The sequence below is a fragment of the Fundulus heteroclitus genome, chromosome 16 (assembly GCF_011125445.2).
Source record: "Fundulus heteroclitus isolate FHET01 chromosome 16, MU-UCD_Fhet_4.1, whole genome shotgun sequence".
Classification (NCBI taxonomy): Eukaryota; Metazoa; Chordata; class Actinopteri; order Cyprinodontiformes; family Fundulidae; genus Fundulus; species Fundulus heteroclitus.
Window position 1 is genome coordinate 35553398 of NC_046376.1, and position 21038 is coordinate 35574435.

The 21038-nt window shown below is 38.9% G+C and overlaps 1 protein-coding gene across 1 annotated transcript in view; it reads right to left on the reverse strand.

Moving 5' to 3' along the window:
* Window positions 1–21038, reverse strand: part of fbxl16 (F-box and leucine-rich repeat protein 16) — a 43642-nt gene that overhangs the window by 12701 nt on the left and 9903 nt on the right. Inside the window, exons 2-5 of the mRNA XM_012879556.3 lie at window positions 11661–12378; window positions 6397–6639; window positions 5931–6196; window positions 2154–2238 (exon numbers count right to left, since the gene is read on the reverse strand). Coding sequence (XP_012735010.1) covers window positions 2154–2238; window positions 5931–6196; window positions 6397–6639; window positions 11661–12371 — 1305 coding nt within the window. The 5' untranslated portion in view covers window positions 12372–12378. The remainder of the gene's footprint in view (window positions 1–2153; window positions 2239–5930; window positions 6197–6396; window positions 6640–11660; window positions 12379–21038) is intronic.

Genomic DNA, 21038 nt, shown 5'->3' on the forward strand with positions numbered 1-21038 from the left:
AGGGTGCAAGGGGCCATATCAAAACGGCATGAAAAAGACGCTGCTGATAATGGGTTTACAAGAGGGGTCTCTGGAGCTTCACTGACAAGGAATTCAGACCAAAGCGTTGCAGTTCCCCTTTACACAGACCACAACTGAAGGATCTGAATGTGAAAAGAAAGGATTTAAAAGCATGTTATTTGCACTTTAAGGAGTATCTGAGTAAAGGTGGAAAGAATGATCCTTTTCGTCTAATTTCACAATAATACACTACAACACTGCTTTGTGTTGGTCCATCACATGAAATCCCAATAAAATACATTCAAATACATTTGTGGCTGTAACGTAACAAAATGTGGAAAACATCCACGACGAATGAACACGTTTGTAGTTCACTACATTCACTGAGGCTGAAATTGGCAAATACATATGTTTATCTCAACTTTCCCTTTATTAGTTTTTTAACATTAAAAGCAAAGCCTTTTTATGGCAAATTAACATTTACAGTGGCCTGCAAAAGTATTTACTCCCTTGGTATGTTTCACATTTTGTTGCCTCACAACCTGTGGATTGTTTGAGAGTTACCATTTCATTTCACCTACAACTTTGAAGATGGATTATATTTTTATTGTGAAGCACAAAACAAACAGGACAAAATAAGACAAAACGTCAGAGGGCATAACTGTTCACCACTTCCTAAAGTCAGTACTTTGTAGTGTCGCCTTTTGTGGCAATTCCAGCTGCAAGTGGCTTTGATTAGACGCCTGCCACAACTGGCCACTGGGATGAGCAGAGATCTTCAAGTCATTGCATTGATGTCTGGACTTGAGTAGGCCATTCCAATACATTTAAATGTTTCCCCGTAAACATAGTTGCTTTAGCAGTGTTTTCATTGTCCACTTAGAAGGTGGACCTCTGTGCCAATCTCAAATCACAGGCAAACAGATTCTACTCAAGAATATCCCTGTATTCAGCACCTTCCATGTTTCCTTTGACTCAGACCAGTTTTCCTGTCCCTGCTGCTGAAAAACATTCCCACAGCAATGATGCTGCCAACACCATGGGGGAGATGGTGTTCTTGGAGGAATTTGTTGGGTTTGTGCCAGACTAAGCATTTTACTCGGTGCCTGAAAAGTTACATTTTATTCTCATCTGACCAGAGCACCTTCCTCCATAAATTTGAGGAGTTGCCCACGTGCCTTTTGCAAATGCACCGTCTTATTTTTAACGCTAAGTAATGTCTTTTTTGGCCATGGTCTTTCTGATATGTTCATTCTCTGATGCTTTAGAACTAACTTTGGACCAGAAAAGGTTGCGTTTAATTTTTCATTGATTTGGTGCTTTGAGATGACACGTGCTGTGAACTGCCGCTATATAGATATATTGAATTGAACTGTGCTTTCCAATATAAGATGATGGATCTGATGGTGCTCTGGGGGAACATTTAAGACTAGGATATGTTTTACAACCCCACCCTGACTTGTACTCCTCAACAACTTTGTCCCTGCCTTGTCAGGAGAGCTCCTTGGTCTTCATGGTGTGATGCCTCTTGCTTAATGCTGCTGCAGCCTCTGGAACCTTTCAGGAAAGGTGTGTTTACACTGACAGGTCATGTGACTACATAGCTCACAGGTGGACTTCATTTTAGTAAATATGGGACTTATGGGAAGGTGACTGGTTGCACCAGAACGTTTTAAGGGCTTCATAGCAAAAGGGGGGAAATGATAGGCATATGAGAATTTTCAGGCTTTTTCTGCATACATTTTTCTCATTTTACTTCAGCATTGACAATTTCGCAGAAGAGTTACATAAAATAAGGATTAAAAACATTTAAATCACAGATTGGAATGTAAAAGCTAGGTAAAAAGCCAAGTACTTTTGCAAACCACTGTATCTATAGGCTGTACAATCTGTTACCACAAAGCCACAACAATGTTGTGACTCTAACGCAATACAACAACTTTTTTGTGCTTATCAGTTCTTTTCCTTGATACTTGTATATATTTTTAAATGTCTCCTGTACAAATTTAGTGACTTGTTGTATTACCATCCTGTAATCACGGTAAATATTGGCTGTTTTTTGTCTAAAACAAGAAACTAAATAAATCTCCAGTGGTCAGTTTGACATTTTGTAATTCCCCGCCTGTTTTGTTACATTAGCTGATTTGCTTTACCTGACAGCACCAGCGCAGATAAAGGCTTCTTAATGATGACATGGTGGACAAGTAGCCCAGCCCTGTGTCAGTGATTCGCACACACCTGCAGAGAGACATAATACATGTTACAACTGCAGGCTAACCGGGGTAGCTTTGCTGGGTTAAAATGGTAAAATGTAGACAATGGTAAAAAAATATATCCTTTGTAAAACACTTAATGAGAACAGAGCATTTAAAGGGTTTCTAGTCAGGCTAAATTTCAATACAAAAGTAAGGCAGTGTGAAGATCAATATATTGTATCTTTAGTTGGGTTCAGAAGAAACAGCAGCTGATTTATTCAACAGTTCTGCTGCCAAAAAAAAACATTATAATCATAATCTGTTTTGAGCGACATTATCCCAAGAGTTGTACTGTTTGTTTTATACTCTCACTCACTTACATGTGCATAACATTTAGACTGTATTTGTTGAGTCACACATCCCAGCGAGTTCTCTCCTATTACTTCACACACTTCCAGTTTCCACATAAATTTAACCTGTTTCATCTATAATGTTATACTTTCACTTATTCTTTTAGTCAGTGCTGTGTGAAGCCTTTTTTATTTAGAACTACGGTTTTGTGACTACCCATCATTTGATACAATGAATACCATCACAACTGAAACTATCCTACCATTTTGATTAAGTTATATCTTTTCAGCTGCACTCAAACCAAATTAAAATTCCAATCTTAAACAGCATTTTAATATTTTGTCAACCTACAAGAATAAACTTCATTGTATTTTATTGGAGTTTTACGTGATACACCAACACATTTGTTAGCAAATAAAAATCTGAAAAGTATGTTGCGTATTTTCATTGTACCACCTGAGTAAACACTTCTTAGAAAATCCTTTTCCTTTAGTCAAGTTTTTTTTTTTTGCTTCCTGTTTCACAAATCTAGAGACTAGATTTTTGCCCTATTCTACTCAGGTTTCAGTCAAACTAAGTCAATATTGCTTGTGGACAGCAATTTACAAGCTGTACCACAGATTTTCAATGCAATTTAGTAAAAGACTTTAATTAGGCCATTCTAAAACACGTACAGTGTATACTTTGATCTGAACTATTCTATTCTATAACTATTGTAGCTCTGGGTCTATGTTTAGGATAATCATCTCTGAAAAAGCTTCCATGTCCCTGCTGTGGAAAATCATCTGCCAGCATGATTTTGCCACCACCATGTTTTACTGTGGGGATGGTGAGGTCAGTGCGGTGTGCTTGTTTCCTGCCATAGTGTTTTCCATTAAGAATGATAACTTCAATTTTGGTCTCACCTGACCAGAGCACCTTGCTCTACTTGTGTTGCCTCCCTAAGTGGTTACATTCTGAAAACAGGACTACTTGTGGCTTTCTTTCTAAAATATTTTTTTTCTCTTGACACTCTTCCTTAAAGGTCAGATGTGTATGTGGTGTATATGAACTGGCTTCCCAAGACAACTGCAACTCCTCTAGAATTGACATGACACCACATGTCAACTAATCTTGGAAGCTGGTCAGTAACTGACCAATCAGCCATCTTAATTTGTCCCAAAGTGAAACGCCCCTTACCCGCCGGAGTTGCAGACTCTTTATTGGCGACAACATTGCCAGGATTCTACATTATGATCGCATTGCAGTCACAGGGGTTTCGTTAAAAAGCAAGAGGGGAAAGTACAGTTCAGATGAGGGTTATCTCAAATGTTTAGAGGGTGGAATACAGTTTATTAGTTTCCCAAAATCTCAAAGAGTCTAGAAAAATCTAAAAGATGGATAAAAGCGTGTAGCCGATCTCATGAGCAGCAGAACACCACAGTGATTGACGGGGATCTACTGCATGTTCATCTGTACCAAAATAACTTGATTTTGTTAATAGACATTATATGCTTAGTGGTCAAATTAAAGGGTAATGCTTGTGTTTTATGTGTTCTGGATATATGAATGTTTCAACATCTTACTGCATAAGCAGAGTCTTTGTTTGCTATGATCACTTAACAGGACTCTGAGTTTTGCACAAAGCGCTTAACGAGAAGTGTAATGTAAAATCTGCATTTCTAATGATGGCGCTGCATAATCTCTGTCTGGGGGTTTGACTCAGCTCTTTACTACATCGGGACAGTGGCAAGACTGGTTAAATACCTCTTGTTGCGCTAAACATTTTTACTCCATCGTGATACATTTCCGAGGACAGCTCATCCAAAATGGGAACTGTCCCCGGAAATCTGGGATGTCTGGTCACCCTACTCATGACAGCTTTAACTTCCCCAGTCAGTCAAGGTGGAATGAACACGTCTTGCTTGGTCTGCAGTTCCTTCATCCTCTCAATTTTCAGAGGATTACTTGATCAGAGATCTGGGATGTTTTCAAAGCTTGAGTTGTTGTTTTAGAATCTAATCCTGCTTTAAACTCAACCAGAACTTTCTCCCTGATCTGTCTGCTGGGTTCCATGGTTTTCATGATGCTATCTGTTCTCTAATATTATCTAATACCCCTTTCACAAGTACAACCTTAATTTACTGGGTCAGGGTTATGTGTGAATAAAGCCAGAACTGATTTACCGGGTATGACTGACCCAGCAATTTACCGGGTCAAGAGCTAGTATTATTCCCAGTAATTTACTGGGATCGCTGTAGTGTGAATAAAGTCGTTACATTCCTGAGTTAGCCATGCATTTGCATGATTACGTAAGACGTCCGTAGTCTTCATTAAGCTCTTGCCCTAATGTCTACAAGTCGCTTCTCTCACTGAGAAATGGACTGAAATTGTATTTCTTCTGTAAATTTCATCAAGCTACTAACCACTGAAAGAGCAACTTGTCCCGAAGCCATCGTTTGCTAATCAGCTGTTTGACAGATTAAGGCTCCATCCGAATACCCTTAATAATAGCTTCTAGCTCCTGCTTCCTAACCTTTCATGAGGTCAACATTAAAGAACTCTGGCGTGGGGAGGAAAGGAGCTTCAGACTACTGTGCCCAATTCGGACAGCCTTTAAATCCGATGTCCTGACGTGACAGAAACCCACATGGATGATGAGAGTCAGGTCCAGGCCTACAGCCTTCCGAAAATGAACTACAAAGTGCTCGTTCTCTTCTCTCTGGACATTTTCTTTGATATCCGTGAGGAGGCTGTGCTGATACGTCATGTCTTGCAAAGGATTGTGTGATATCTTAAGGGTTGTTAGCGTCGGTAAGGGACATTGCAAGGTTCCTAGGCAAAACTAGCCATGAGAGGAAGCATACATACTCCTTTTCCTACCTCCTTCCTTACTGACTGCACTATTGGGACAGCACTTATCATAGCGACTGCTGACACACTTCCGCTTTGGCTAAAGAGTCTTTACTCTAAAAGGATATTCAGATTGAGCCTAAATTTGCAGCTGAAATTCTTGGCTTGATAAATTAAAACGATGTCCCTTGCATTACGGCCACATGCAGGACATATTGGGTACATCCATTCCACCATTGCCAGGTTAAGTGCGAAAAGAGCTAACTAGCTGTAATTTACCGTGACTAATTTGCATATGTGAAAGACACTAATTGTCGACACAGGAATGTGGTTATAGTTAATTACTGGGATTTATGTGTGAAAGTTGCTTAACGAACACCTGAGGCCAGAAATGACTGCCATATTTTTCGGACTATAAGGCATACTAAAAATCCTTAGATTTTCTCAAAAATTGCTTGTGCGCCTTATAATCTGGTGCGCCTTATGGGCTGAAAAATGTGTCATTTTATCAGGATAAAAGCACACAGGTCCTAAAACAATGTATTCCCTAACCTGTCCAGCACCAGCTCTTCCAGTTTGTGCAGATCACAGGCAATGTACTCCAGGGCCATATCGGTGATCCGAGGGCACCAGGACAGATCCAGGCTACGGAGCTTTCGGAGATTCTCGGCCACCAGTTCAACGCCATCATCAGTGATCTTGGAGCAGCCCGAGAGGCTGAGGGCAGTCAGGTTGGGAAGGCTGTGGACCATGTTTACCACACCATGGTTGGTGATCTCCCAGCAGGACTGGAGCCGTAGGGTGTGAGTGGTGTAGCCCTGTGGACAGATTTTCATTTTGGTTACGTAACATAATCAAGGCAGAAATTACCTGCACCTTGGGGCTAAGCTAGTTGTGGGATATTTGGCTTCTTCCATTTAGAAGGAGGAAACATTCAGAAAGAAATCCATGACATAAGTAGCTGTCTAGTAAATGTATGTTCACCATAAGAGTTTACTCTCTTGTTTTGACAGTCTACCTGTTTGGCTGTGAAATAGGCCATGGCTGTGTCAGTGACGTGGTAGGCCTGCAGGCTCAGCTCTGATAGGTTGGGCAGGAGCTGGGAAATAGCAGCGATGGCGTCATCAGCCACATTGATGCAGTCACTGACACTGAGAGAGGTTAGCCTGGCATTGAGACTGGACCATAGGCCAGCTTCGGTGAAGTCGTTGCAGCCTGACAGCTCAAGGTGCATCAGTCCTTGCATTTGCTCCAACATGACCTGCAAAATACAAGACAGCACACCCAGCGTCAGGACTGAGGAACGGATTCAGTGAACAGCTGTGTCTTATAGCAGTGGAGTTTCTTAAAACGTAGAAAAAAAGCAAATTCTTTAACTCAGAATTTAAAACGTCACACTCTTCCAAAGGCAGCACCGATTGTGCCGTCTTTAGTTGTTAATCTTGCCTTCCTCAGCTTTATATGTATATATGCATTTCTGAGAAGCTTGTTTGCCTGAAAAAAGAAACTTTAAGCTGGTACTAAACATACTTTTCCTTAAGCCCCCATTTCTGCATTAGAAATATTGCTTTTTGATGGTCTGATGCAATATTCTAATCTTAAATACTCTGTTTTTATTACCTGTAGATGGAAAAAAAATCATAGTTAACATATATTAAAACCTAATCAGTGTATATAATGTGTTTCCTTTAGTGAATTGCGTGACTGTAATAAATGAAGTCTTCAATAATATTCTTATTTATAGATTATAAACACTAGTTGCTAACGTTTACAATGTTCATAAATGCTAATTTTATGAAGCAGGAGCACATTTTTAAGCAGGTTTCATTCATAAACAGTACCTGGGCCAGTTATGAGGCAAATTATTACCCTAAGCAGAGACAAACAGAGCAATAACCAAAGTATTTCTGCAAACTGCTGCACATTTAAAACATCGGAGATGAAGTCACTAAAGATTGATTGAACTTGGTATTGCTTAGAAACATTGGACTCTCTGGCAAAGAGAACTGATCATTGCCCTGATGGCCTTCCTCCTTCTGTTTTAAAGGCATGCATATAATTATGAAATACTTTTCTTTGTTTTCTTGTATAGTTATCAAAGCTAAAAGTCAATTCCTGTGCACTTGCGTATTTGAGATTATCTGACTAGAAAAATGTGTCCGTCAGACTCACCAGTGTAGAAATTAGGTGCTCTAAGCTTAAACATAGAAGGGCAAAAAAAACAACAACTTGAGATGTTAATTTTATTTTTTTATACAACACATTTAATTTATTGATCCATTAATACTAGCTATGACCAAAAGAGAGAAAAACAATGGCAATACACAAAAAACACACATCAAAACAGGAATGACCATATATAGATAATACAGCTAACAATTCCAGCTTACTCCATGGCAACCATTCACTCATCCCAGAATAGCAGCCAAGCACATTACTTATGGAGAGCCACCTGAGAGGATTTTTCAAAGTATGATGTGTTTTTTTAACGGAATATGATGCTAAAAGGTAATGATTATAAGAATAGGGTAAACTTAAAGCTGTTTAAATGAACAAGCATGCCTGCTGGCTCATTTTATGATCATCTACCCTTCTGATTAGGTCTCAAAATTCTGCACCAAGGATGGGACTGAGCAAGAGCCCTGCTTCACTGAGAGCAGGATGGAAACAATGCAGTCAAATCATTCACATAAATGTAGCAATGGTTTTTCATAGCAAAATGTTTAACAAGACTGACCACAGAAAATAATCAGAAAATACACAATGCTGGGTGCACAGGGAAAACTGGGAGTCCCCATTTCCTTGTTTCACAAATACAGGTTTTGCAGATCATGAGTTTTTAAAAAGGCATAAAGCTGTTGTGAATCTCGGTTGGACTAGTCCACATTTTGCTGAGTGAATGATTGTCTAATTCTAAAGCCAAAAAAGCTAAGGAAATGCTAAGTTTTTCTGTTTTGACAAAGGTTTCATACATCTATAATTGTTTTTTTTTTTTTTTTTATATCTGCTCAGTGTATAATTATCAACATAGGTTTGATCAGCCCAAGTGTTTTAGGGAAGGATCGCATTCTGTCCAGATTCATTCAAAATGTCAGGAATAGCCCTTAAATTTAGGAAGCTTAGTAATTTAACATAGGAAGCTTCAAAGCGTATGCCTACTTTAACAGCTAACAAGTCTGGTATTTTCAAAGTGACTAAAGATCACATGTATCTTGTCCATCACTCTGTCAGTTGCTATTTTTTCTACTGAGTACCCATAATTTCGCACACTTATGAAAACAAAACAGATCAACTCAAAGACTATTTCCCGTTGAGAGTTACTCACTCTCTGGAGTTTTTATCTTTTTAGCTGTTTCTTGGTAACCTGTCCATAATTTCGGAAAATAAAACAAAGTTAGCTTTAACCAAAAGCATCTGCAAATTTAAAAAAAAAAGGCCAGCCTGCCATCAATAAGAGAATTTACAGTCGGCAGATGAAATCCTGAAAGCAGAAAAGAGACGCGTGGACATTTATGCATTATTTGCACTGTGCTTACACAAATTATATAACTCCACTTAGATTTCCAAGGTGAAGTGATATGACTATTGTGATATGGTACTACCTTGTGTGGAATGTTGAAATTATATATATAACAATGTGTGTATTTTGGAGCATGTAACAAAAGTAATTTCCCCCTGGGATTATTAAAGTATGTGTGATTCTGATTCTGAAATGATGCACAATAAAAGGGTCAGTGAAACTCCAACCACAGATAATTTAGTCTTCCTCTCTCATACAAACAGAGAGACACCAGGAAAGTAATGATGATAATGAGAATGATCAAATCACTTGAGTACATCTCAAATAAATTAGAATATTGCAAAAAATTAAAAAGGAAAACAAATGTTTCACTCATTTCAGAAACTGAAATTTCTTATTTAGACATTGCTTGTGAAAATTCTCAGTTATCAGGGTCATTGCAACAGCAAACAGCCTTAAATCAGAGGCAACCAGACTTTTGTTCAGTTCTTTCTGAAAACGTTTTGACACCTATCCAGGAGTATTTGTCAATTCTGGTGGCTCACACTTGAGCAACCTGCTGTTGGTGCACTGCTGTTTTTAAGGACATGCAGGCCCATCCTCCTAGATGCATTCTAAGTCAGATACAGATCAATGACCCACCCATCACTGTTCTGGGTCATTAGAGGCTATTGCTTGGTGGGAGTGGAGCACTTGGTCACCAGAATCCTAATGGAACTGTCTCTGATGGGCCTTCATGTCCTTAAAAACAGCAGCGCTCCAACTACAGGTTGCTCAGGTGCGAGCCATCAGAATTCACAAATACTCCTGGATAGATGCCAAAACGTTTTCAGAAAAACTGAGTGAAAGCCCGGGTGACTCTGTTTTAAGCATTTTTTCGACTACTTACACATAAGGTGAAATATTTCAAGCCTTTATTTTTTGTGTAAGTTTGCTGATTACGGCCTACAAATAATAAAAATGATCAAAATCAAAATCCAGTGTGTCAGAAAGTTTTGTTTTGTAAAATTAATATTACATAACACCAATTAAAAAAAACATTTTGAATGTATAAACATTAAAGGAGCAATAGTTCTATAGTTCTATTTTTTAGTTCTTTCTATCTAAAATGAAATTTTGCTTGTTGCTCCTTTAAGTAATGGCCATTTTATGACATAAATAATCACGCTGATGTCCAGAAGACAATGAATGAAACCCTCAACAAGGAGGTCAAGCCACAAAAGGTCATTGTTGAGGAAGGTAGTTTTGACAGAATGCTATATCCAAGTGTTTTCATAAAATGTTGAGGGAAAGGGGCAAAGTTTGGTAAGAAAAGGTCCGCTAGCAACAAAAGTCCACAATTTTTAGAGGTTTGTCAAGCAAAATCCAGTCAAGAATTTGGGGAGCTTCCCAAAGGATGGACTGAGGTTGGAGTTAGTGCATCAAGAGCCACAATGAACAAGCAAATCCTACACATTGGGCTACAAATGTTGCATTCCTCATATCACGCCACTCCCAAACCATAGACAACTTCCTGAAGCGTCTCACCTGGGCTAAGGAGAAAAAGAACTGGATTGTTTCTCAGTGGTCTAAAGCGCGGCTTTTAGATCAATGTAAACTTTATATTTTATTTGAACATCTGGGCCCAAAGTCAGGAGGAAGTATAGACAGCTTTAGAATCCATGTCGCTTGAAGTCCAGCGTGACAGTGATGATGTGGAGTGCCATGTCATCTGCTAGTGTTGGTCCACAGGATTTTCTAAAGTCCACAGAGAACACAGAGATCTCCCTGAAAATCTTAGAGCTCTTCATGCTTCTTTCTGTTGTCAAGCTTCATGGAGATGCTGGTTTCATTTTCCAGCAGGACTTGACACTGGCTCACACTGCCAAAGGTACCAAAAGCTTGTCCAGTGACCATGGTGGTCCTGTGCTTGATTGGCCAGCAAACTGACCTGACCAGAACCTACAGATAATCTGGGGAGTATCGTCAAGAAAAAGATGAGAAACACCTGAACCAACAATGGAGATGACCTGAAGGCCGCTATTAAAGCAACTTGGGCTTCATTTATAACTTATCAGAAGTTGTAAAGGACACCCAGGCTGATTGGGCTCAAACCACACTGCATTAATGTCGTAATTCATGCAAAAGGAGCCCCAACCAAGTATTGAGTGCATATAAATTATCATACTTCCTCTGAGTCTGATTCTACACCTGCAGAAAGATATATAAAAAGAACAGCTGATAAAATATTACTGGTACAAACAACCACCTAGAAGCAGACTAAGAGGATGTTATCTTGTTCTCTCCTTTTCCTTTCAATTGAACATAAAATAGTCCCAGAATAAAATCAAAAAAAGCTTTTTGCATATATAAATCAAGCGGAGCACTATGGCCAAAGTAGTAATGCTCCACTTATGAAAGTAAAATCTGTTGAGCTCTCTTTGGCATTAAGACAACAATTCTTAATACCATATTGCCAGACAGGACATGTTAAAAAATAATAATAATACAAAATAAAGAAATGAACACACTTTTCAGAAACCTGTTATTTATGTTTAAAATATCATATTCTATTGATATTTTGTAATGTTCTAATTTTCCGAGACATTGTCATTCTCTGCAAGCCATAATCATCAAAGTTGTAAGAAATAAAGGCTTGAAATATTTCACCCTCTATGTAATGAATCTATATAATGTGAGTTTCACTTTTTGAAATGGTTGACAAAAAAATACCAAACTTTTCATGATATTACATTTTTTTTCAGATTCAGGCACAAACCTACCTCCAACCCAGCATCTGTTATGGTAGACCTCTTCAGGCTGAGAGAGCGAACCCCCTTCTTTGACAACGGGTAGTTGTCAATAAACTCACAGATGTCGAGGTCCGAAACGCCCACTAAGCAGAAAGACTGGAAGCCTCGCAGAGCAAAGGCCTGCAGGCTGACAAACTCCTTCTCCCCATTGGGCAGTATGTTGTAAAGCTCCTTGGCATGCAAGATGGGTGTCACACCCTCCCAGAACTTAGGCTGATACAGAACCTTACGCCATGTCTTGCATACTTGTGCCAGCAGACATTTTTCTGCTGTGGTGAAGTACCAGAGTAGTCGGTTAAGGAGCTTCTCATCCAGGACCAGCTGACGCTCCAGCAGCACAGGTTTGGGCAAAGTGAGAGGGGGAAGCTGACGAAGAGATGGCTTCAGGCCCACCAGAGGTTTCCCTGGCTCCAGGTCAGAGGGCAGGAGGGGTGCTGCACCATGGGGCATTCCAGGGCTGTCCAAATGGTGCAGATGGTGATGGTAGGGAAGAGAGGATGGTGGAGGAGGTAAGATGGAGGGTACAGAGGAGGACTGGCAGAGGCGGTTCTTAGCAGCAGGTGTCCCCTTGGTGATACTTGCGCTGCCCAGACCGTTAGGCTGGGTGGGGGGCAACTTCACCATACCATTGCGGGTCATGCAGGGAGACTTCAGCTCACTGGGGGTGGACATGTTCAACATTGGGAACCTGGAGGATGAAAGCAAACACAAAGTGCACGGTTAAAAGTCTGCTGTCTACAGATGGAGCACAAATTCAGATTCTTAGACAACGAAAGCTGCTGTCACATGGTTCCTTATTGGTTTTATGTAACAATGAGTAGAAAGTACTCCTTGATCAGTGCTTCTGTTTGTTTGTGTGTGTGTTTTTTTTTCACTAAGTGATATTTACCCATTTTTGTGTGTATCAGGATAAATGGTAAAATTTTTATATCTGTGCTGTGTTGCTGTGTTTGGGCATTCCAAAAACTATGGAAGCCTGGCTGTGCTGGTGATCAGAATTGTGGGCCAAATGAGTAGAAACATGATGTTGGAGCATTATTTACTTAATCCATCCAAACTGAAAGGAAGACATGCACTTGTGGAATAGTGGCTTTAGAACTTACAAAAATTACATTCAGTCATTCAAGATGGTGATGTGGATGTTTGTCCCAGTACTACACCCACTCTTACTTAGATTTTTTTTTATATCCACTGTTTTTGCTGCTATACTAATCACTTTCATCAGATAGCAACTCCTAAGCGTTAGACAGTCGTCTTTGGGCAGGAATTCTTTGTATTTATCAATCAAGAAAGAAGACACAGATGAGAGAAATGCGCAGATACGCTCATCAAACCCCACCAGTGGGGACTGCTCCACTTCCGTCTACGCACCTGATGAATGTTCCCTCCCTGGTGAACAAAACTAGTGAGGTGTTTTTCCTCAGCATAATAACCTTGGACTTATGTGGATCTGCTGCCTTTCACTTAAAGAAACGGCTCAGTGAACACATCCTGGACAACAGAATTTTGATGCTGATTCTTTGAGGGGAAAACGAGAAGGAGCAATCTGCTTTTACATAGACAAAAGTCATTGTATTGATGTCACTCAACCAGGAATGTACGTTGTTTATGAACTTCAGCTTGACCTTCAAAACCATCAACCCAGACATCCTCCACCAGAAGATCACCTAGCTCACAGGGACGGACTCCACCTGTCAGTGGATCATTAGATTCCTGACTGGAGAGCATCTTCTCCCACACAGCCCCGGCAACCCTGTACGGATGAGCATGTATAGATGATGGATGGACTCAAGCAGCACCAAATGGAAAATTAGCATTCAATAGAAAGTCTTTAAAAAGCTTACTTTATATTTCCGGTTATAACATGACAAAATGTGAGTACTTTTGCAAGCTACTGTAAACATAATTAGTGAAGTTGTTAAAAGATGCATTTCCTCAGTTCTTACATGAAACATTTGTTGTTTGACTGAAAACCAGACTGCAAACAAAGGAGTCAAATGGTTGAAACAATCATCAGCTTGCTGCTGAATGCAGAGCCTGTCTTTTGTCTGACAGCTTTCAGCAGAGCTGGACAAAGCATCCGAGTGAAAAGACAACATAGTGTAAATGAATGCTGGCCTCATCCAGCCTGTTCTCTATGACCTCATGGTATCTGTAGCTCATAGGCTCACACTGCTCTGTTATGTAACCTGCTGACTGCAGACCTACACACACACACACACACACACACACACACACACACACACACACACACACACACACACACACACACACACACACACACACACACACACACACACACACACACACACACACACACAGTGAACCATTTGCTAAATATAAGTAATCATAAAGGGTCCTCAAAAGCTAACAGTCTGGTAGCATTTAATTTTTTTAACGTTTAGAATAATTCCTGTGTTCCTTTGTGGTTGAAGAGTGTCTCTTTACCCACTGTAGCATAAACATGGCTCATCCATTACATAATACAGTAGCTGGAACTGCTTCAGCAAGCATCCTGAAATGCTGAAACAAACACACACCATTCTAAAAAACATCAGGATAACCCACAAGAGACCTTATGAAAACAACATGCCACAGGCTGCTTAAAAACAAAGTCTTGAAAGTTAATTGCATGTTGGGCATTTACAGGAAGAATTTTTATTGCAGCTTTTATTCTGTTATGTCAGGGGCCTGTTTAGTGTGGGAGGCAGGAACAAACAGAGCATCTGTGGCCTCGACTGCCAGGTTGTTACCAGCAGAGTATAAGGCAAACTGCAGTTATTGTTAGACATGTCAGTGATAACATATTATATACTGTATATATATATATATATATATATATATATATATATATATATATATATATATATATATATATATATATACAGTATATAATATGTTATATGTTATGTTATATATATATATATATATATATATATATATATATATATATATATATATATATATATATATATATATATATATATATATATATATATATATATATATATATGAAATTAAATGCTTACTCAAATATTGAACCGGGAGGAGGCCCAGAGGGAGACCCAGGACACGCTGGAGGGCCTGGGAACGCCTTGGGATTCCCCCGGAGGAGCTGGCCCAAGTGGCTGGGGAGAGGGACGTCTGGGCCTCCCTACTGAAGCTGCTACCCCCGCGACCCGACCCCGGATAAGCGGAAGACGGTGGATAGATGGATGGATGGATGGAAAAGTTGAACATTTAAATCTTCCCTGTAACGGTGTTATTTAGAAACAGTCTTCTGTTTCATCAGTAAGTCACAGTTCCCTTCTTCTGCCTCCATCTCTGAGTAGCTCTAAAATTTTCCGCTATCACACCACCCCTCTGCACATCCAGCAGTAAAATATTTTTTTTACACTAACACATTCATAAGTCTCATCATCAGGTATCATAAATACTTGGTGGCATAACCTGTTATTAGGTTTTTGGGTTCTTACAATCCAAAAATGTCAAACTTCATACTGAAGCTAATATAAGATAAAACTTCATTGTCCATAAAAGTGGAAATTTGTCACTTAGAAACATCCACGATACTTTTTGATACCTCTGAATTTTTTTGACAGTGACCAGTTCTTTCTAAGAAAGATTAAAAGAATATTTCATTCCCTATTTAAAAATTAGATGTGAATCTCCCCCTTCCCTGTTTTGCAAAAAAAGTATATATATAAATAAAATTGTGTATTTCTAGTATGACCGTAAACTTTCATTTATCAATCTGCGCTACGCAAACATTTTCCCACTGAGGAAACATGGAATGAAATAAAAAACAAACTGGCACCCTTTTCTTATGCACTGTGGGGAAAAAAAACTCCTGTCAATGAAATACGCCAAAAAGGAAAATAAAGCCAACCTGCTAAGTTATTCTCTCGTTTGAGTTGTTTTACTGGCTCTTTTTACTTAGAAATAAGTGCTACTGGAAAAAAATGGCAACACTGCATCCCATAAATGATTAGACAGGATAACATTAATATATTTCACAAAATAATGTGATTGTCACATTGTTTGGGTAACACAGCACAGCATAACAAAGCTAATGAATGAAAAGCTAACCACAATCTTGCCTAGAGAACCAAATGGCTTGAGGCAGTTCTACTTCATTCATTCCACTACTGACTTTAACGTTTTTAAGGCCAGGCTTAAAGCCTATTTATTCAGACTGGCTTTTTAACATTCTACTTATATAATGTTGATTTTATGTACAGCAATTTTTTCACATCATGTGTTGTAAAGGGCTATATAAATAAAAGTTGATTGACTGATAGATGTATACATTTAACACAATTTTAGCAAATCTAAATGTTAAATCTAAACCCAAATGATACATATTATATCTATATGTTCAATCTAAGTCTATATATTAAATTTAAATCAAAATACTAAATTAACATCCTGAATAATAACTCTATATGTAAAATATAAATCCTAAATATTACATCTGGAAGTTCTGGTTAAGGCAACATGCTGATGAGACATATGTAACTCTGCTCTGCCACTCAAATCATGCTTTCTAAAAGCCTTTTTCAAATGGGACTGCTCTCTGATTATTTAGCCTGTTCGTTTACACGTCAGTCTACAATGCAAAATTGTGCAAAATCAAGAGCTAGCTGAGAGCATGAAACTAAAGCTATGGATGCTTACGTAGGCGAGAACAGTGAAGTAGAGTGGGTTAAGCAACTAAAAAGGGCAGATGTGGTGAAAGCCACTGGTGTGTTTTTTTTACTGCACCATTGGATCAGCTGATCCACCTTCTGTCTGTATGCAGACTTGACACTGTCCTGGATCAGACAGTAGTGTCATTTGCAAAATTCAGGAGTTTTGCAGACGGGTTTGCTGAGATGCAGTCATTTGAAAAAGAGGAGTGGGGAGAGAACACACCCCTGGGGGGCACCAATGTTCATAGTTTTTTTGCAGGAGAATATGCTCCCCACTCTCTCTTGCTACCGTCTCTCAGTCAGTAATCTGGTGATCAGCAGTCGGGTGGAGGTTGTCACTATGACCTTGGTGAGCTTCTGGTGGAGGATCTCAGGGCCGATGGTGTTGAAGGCCGAGCTGAAGTTCACAAACAAGATCCTGGCATATGTCCCTGGGTGGTTGAGGTTTCTGGTCTGCTTATATAAGGCTTTTTCCCCACTGTAGTCAGCCTGTTCCTTGTTTCTGCACAGCTTCTGCAGACGTGGAGTGATCCATGGTTTGTTGTTGTAGTTATATGAGTGAAAGGTCTTGATCTTCACATCCAACTTCAACTGATGTGTGAAGTATCAGTTTCTGCAATCTCATTCAGGCCACTGGGTGAAACTTTGAAAACTCTCTAATCTGTGTAATCAAAACAGGCCTGTAATATCTGCTTTGACCTGTCAGTCCACTTCCTAACAGTCTCAACTACAGGCTTAGAGGTTTTCAGGTGTTGCCTGTAAATTAGGTTGAGGTGAACCAGAAAGTAATCAGAAAGTCCCAAAGCGGCCCCGGTGACATGATTTTTTCAAAGCTAAATATTAGTGATCCAGTGTGTTGTTGTTCCTGGTTGTACACTTAATATGCTGTCTGTATTTAGTTCATTTGAGAGGTTTGCTCTGTTAAAGTCCACAAGAACAGTAAGAGAATCTGGGTGTTTTTTCTCTATGTCTGTTATCAGCTCTGCGAGGTGTTTTTTTTCCCCCGCCTCTGCTGTGCAGGCTTGTGGAGAGATAGAAACACCGGCCAGAACAAACAACCCAAACTCCACACGTGAATAATAGATTCTCTAGTATATGAAAATTGACTTAAGTGAGGATTACATCTCTACTAGTTCACCAAACACTTTGATATCTGCACACCAACATTTCTTTATGCATGAACAGCTTCCACGTTCTCTCTGTATTCCTGAGAGCGCTACCCTTGATCACGTGTTATAGTGAAGTGATCACCTTCACTGTAACACACATAAAACAAGAGAGCAAAGAACAGAAGCTACTATCTGCAGTACCATCTAACAAGTTATTTATGCTCCTGATACAGATTAACCTGGATTTCTTTCCAAACATATTTTTAACATGACTGCTTTATCTGACACTCGTATTTAAACTGGTGATTTTAGTTGCACTTTAGATCCACAGATGGACAAAAGTTCACGGATGACAATTGCAACTGAGAAGTAGGATCATAATTTACCATTTTATAAAATAACTAAATCTGTTTGATATTTGGAGAGATGATAATTCTGAAAAGAAAAGATACTTGTGGTATTCTAGTACACACCAATCTTATTAATTTAAAGATCATTTTCTGGTTTCAGTGCTACAAAAGATAAAACATATAATATCTCCTCTTACTCCATGCTTCTATCAGATACTGCTCCAAATTCTTTGATTCATCAAGATTCTACACTGATTAGTGATACTAAGGTGGGCCAAGGTCCAGATCTCATCTACACCCCCCCTTACACCAATGGCCAATGTGAGCTGATGAAAATTATTTTGGACCAGACCCAGGCAGCTCTCCAATGAACCTCCGCTCAGAACAAGAAGTACGCTGACCAGAGCATCATATCAACCCAGCCAGGAGGTGTGGCTATCCTCTAAGAAATTTCCACTCAAGGCATACTCCAAGAAGTTGGCACCCAAGTTTCTCGGTCCCTTCGATATAGACTCTATCATCAACCCTTCTTCTGATGGATTGACACCACCTCCATGCAAGGTAATCAACTAACTTAAACTCTACCTATTCTGGGGGGGAAAACAGTGGCCAAATATCGAGTCAAATGATGAAAGAAGCCTGCTGATTATTTCAAAACATGTGTAGCCTGTATGTCAACATTTTGCACATAATTCTTGTTTTGGAACCACTGAATTTATTATTGTGAACGCTTAACAGTTCCAATAAATCATTAAAAAGCCAAGTTTAGCATGACATTCATACCAATGATGAGTAGATCTCAGTTCCTGATCAGAACAATACTAAGATTTTTAACCTATCTTAATATAAAATCTATTTCACCAAACAAGTGGAAATTCAACCTATGAATAGTTTGTTAGCTTTTCGTTCCAAAACCAGTATTGATGTTTGTTTGGGATAGTTGGGATGTGCAACTGTTTCATCATTTGTCTCTGGGAAATGTTCAAGAGGTTTTGGCAACACCTTAAAAACCAGCAAGACTCAGGTTTATCATAAACTGGAAGATGCTGGAACACCAGTGTTGTGCAGTCGAGTCATGGGCAAAAATCAGATTGAATTTGGAATAACATGTAACATGAGGAGAAATCAAAATGGGTTGTAAGCAAAGGAATTTCACACATCCACGCAGAGACAGCCTCTGACAGCAGGGTGCCCTGCTATGAAGCCAGGGTACACCCTGGGGCCTTCTCCAATCACCACGTTTCAACTAGCCACAGAGCCGCATGCTAGCCATTGCTGAAATAACCAACGTTTCCCTGCTTGAACTGCTTCCAACTGGATGCCCTAAATGGACTGAACTGACACAGAGACACCAACAGGTTTGGCAGAGAAATAACAGGGAAAGTTAATTGGGTTATTTAGAAGATACATGGAGATTACAGGGCAGCTACCGTTAACATTCTTCGAACCATGTCGTTGTTGATGTAATTCAAGTGTGTTTTTATGGTTATAACAAACGTTATCTCCACAAGGGTTTTATACATTGATGGGATAATGATGGTTGTGTTATCTGGTCCGCTCATTACGACTTTAATTAAATTTAGCACAGAATGTCCGCTAGCTAATGCTATTTGCTTCCGGATAACTTCCGCTCTTCACGGGTATACAACTACGGTTCGTTTCAAAGGTTTGTTTCGCTTTGCTCCACCATCGTTCGATAGTGCTATGAGCATTATTACCGCGTTAATATAGAATATTAATGTTCATTTAAAGGAATTTTGTATAACTTTAGGATTAGCCGATTTTAGCGACCAATCGCTAAAGCGACCCCTAGCCTCCCACAGGTATAATCACATTAATAAAATCGAGTGTTCTAGATGTTTAGAGAGAAAATCATTCTTTAAAATTTTATTTCATCAAATAATGTTTTGTTTAACTCACTTTGCATTGTAAATGGGTTGAAACATACCAAATGTTGTTCTGAATTAGTTAAGCTAATTTAACCTCAATTCACATTCTTTAAGATGATCTTTGGTTCTTTAACTGTAATCTTCAGTGAACCAGGATTCACTGAATTATTCTGATGATGCTTTTGTCTTTTGTTTTGTCTTTTGTTTCTTTTGTGAATACATAGTTCCTTAGCTTCTTTTTATCTTCATTTTGCTTAGTAGTTTTAGTTAAGTTTCACTAACCTCATAGAGAGAATTTGTTGATTGAAATATAGTGTTAATTCAGATAAACAGCATTCTATAGCAAGTGCGTGGGTTTGATTTCAACTTTGGTCGGGGCACTATTGGTTCAAAGTTCCATTGGTCCGACATCATTGGTCGTACGCAGTACGCATTCTCCTATTTCTTGATGCTTGACTTGAGCGTCAGGGCGCGTTTTGTATGGTCTAAAGAGAAAAGTAGCATTTCTTGCTACATTTCTACAAATTTTATAAGCGCTAAACACACTAGATGCTATTTGTCAATGTTTAAAGCATCACCGGCTCTGATGAATATTGAATTACGACTTTTTTCCACTTTGAAAAGGTTTGCATTTGAACTTACCAGCAACAGAGACAGACAGTAAATACATGCCTATTTAATCAAATATAGTCAAAATATGTCTGTTGTCTATAGGTTTATCCTGTGTTTTCTTTTGAAGATATAGAAATGCACAGAGGTAAACCCCACCCTATTTTTATTATCTTACATACTTTCTCTGTATCATAAAACAACATAATGATACATTCAAGAGACTGCAAATACATGTATTGCATTGTATCTGCACTGGAACTAAAAGTGTAATTGACACTGACAGCATTTAAAATATTAACCACAAATTTCAACAAATGTACTAGGCTGTAGTAACTCTGTAGCCCATTTCATGTAATTTATCTTAACATTTTAAACACATTTCTTACATCATACATATGAAGTGTAGCCAACAGCTTCTCCTTACCCACATCCCCTCAGACAACTAATTATTTCCCTAACAATATTGAGTTGTCAATAATGTTTAAATATGCAATAAACCTTTATACATAAGCGGCATGGAGGGCCCAATATTGTACTTTGAGTAAGATGTAGATTTTTTTTCTCAGTTTAATTTATCATGTGTTTTAAAATATATACAAACAACAAATCAATTTGTTTCCTCGCCATGTGGATTAGTTGCTAAAAGACCCACAGCATCTAAACTCGGAGCAGAAATGATTGCGTTCTGCCTACAATA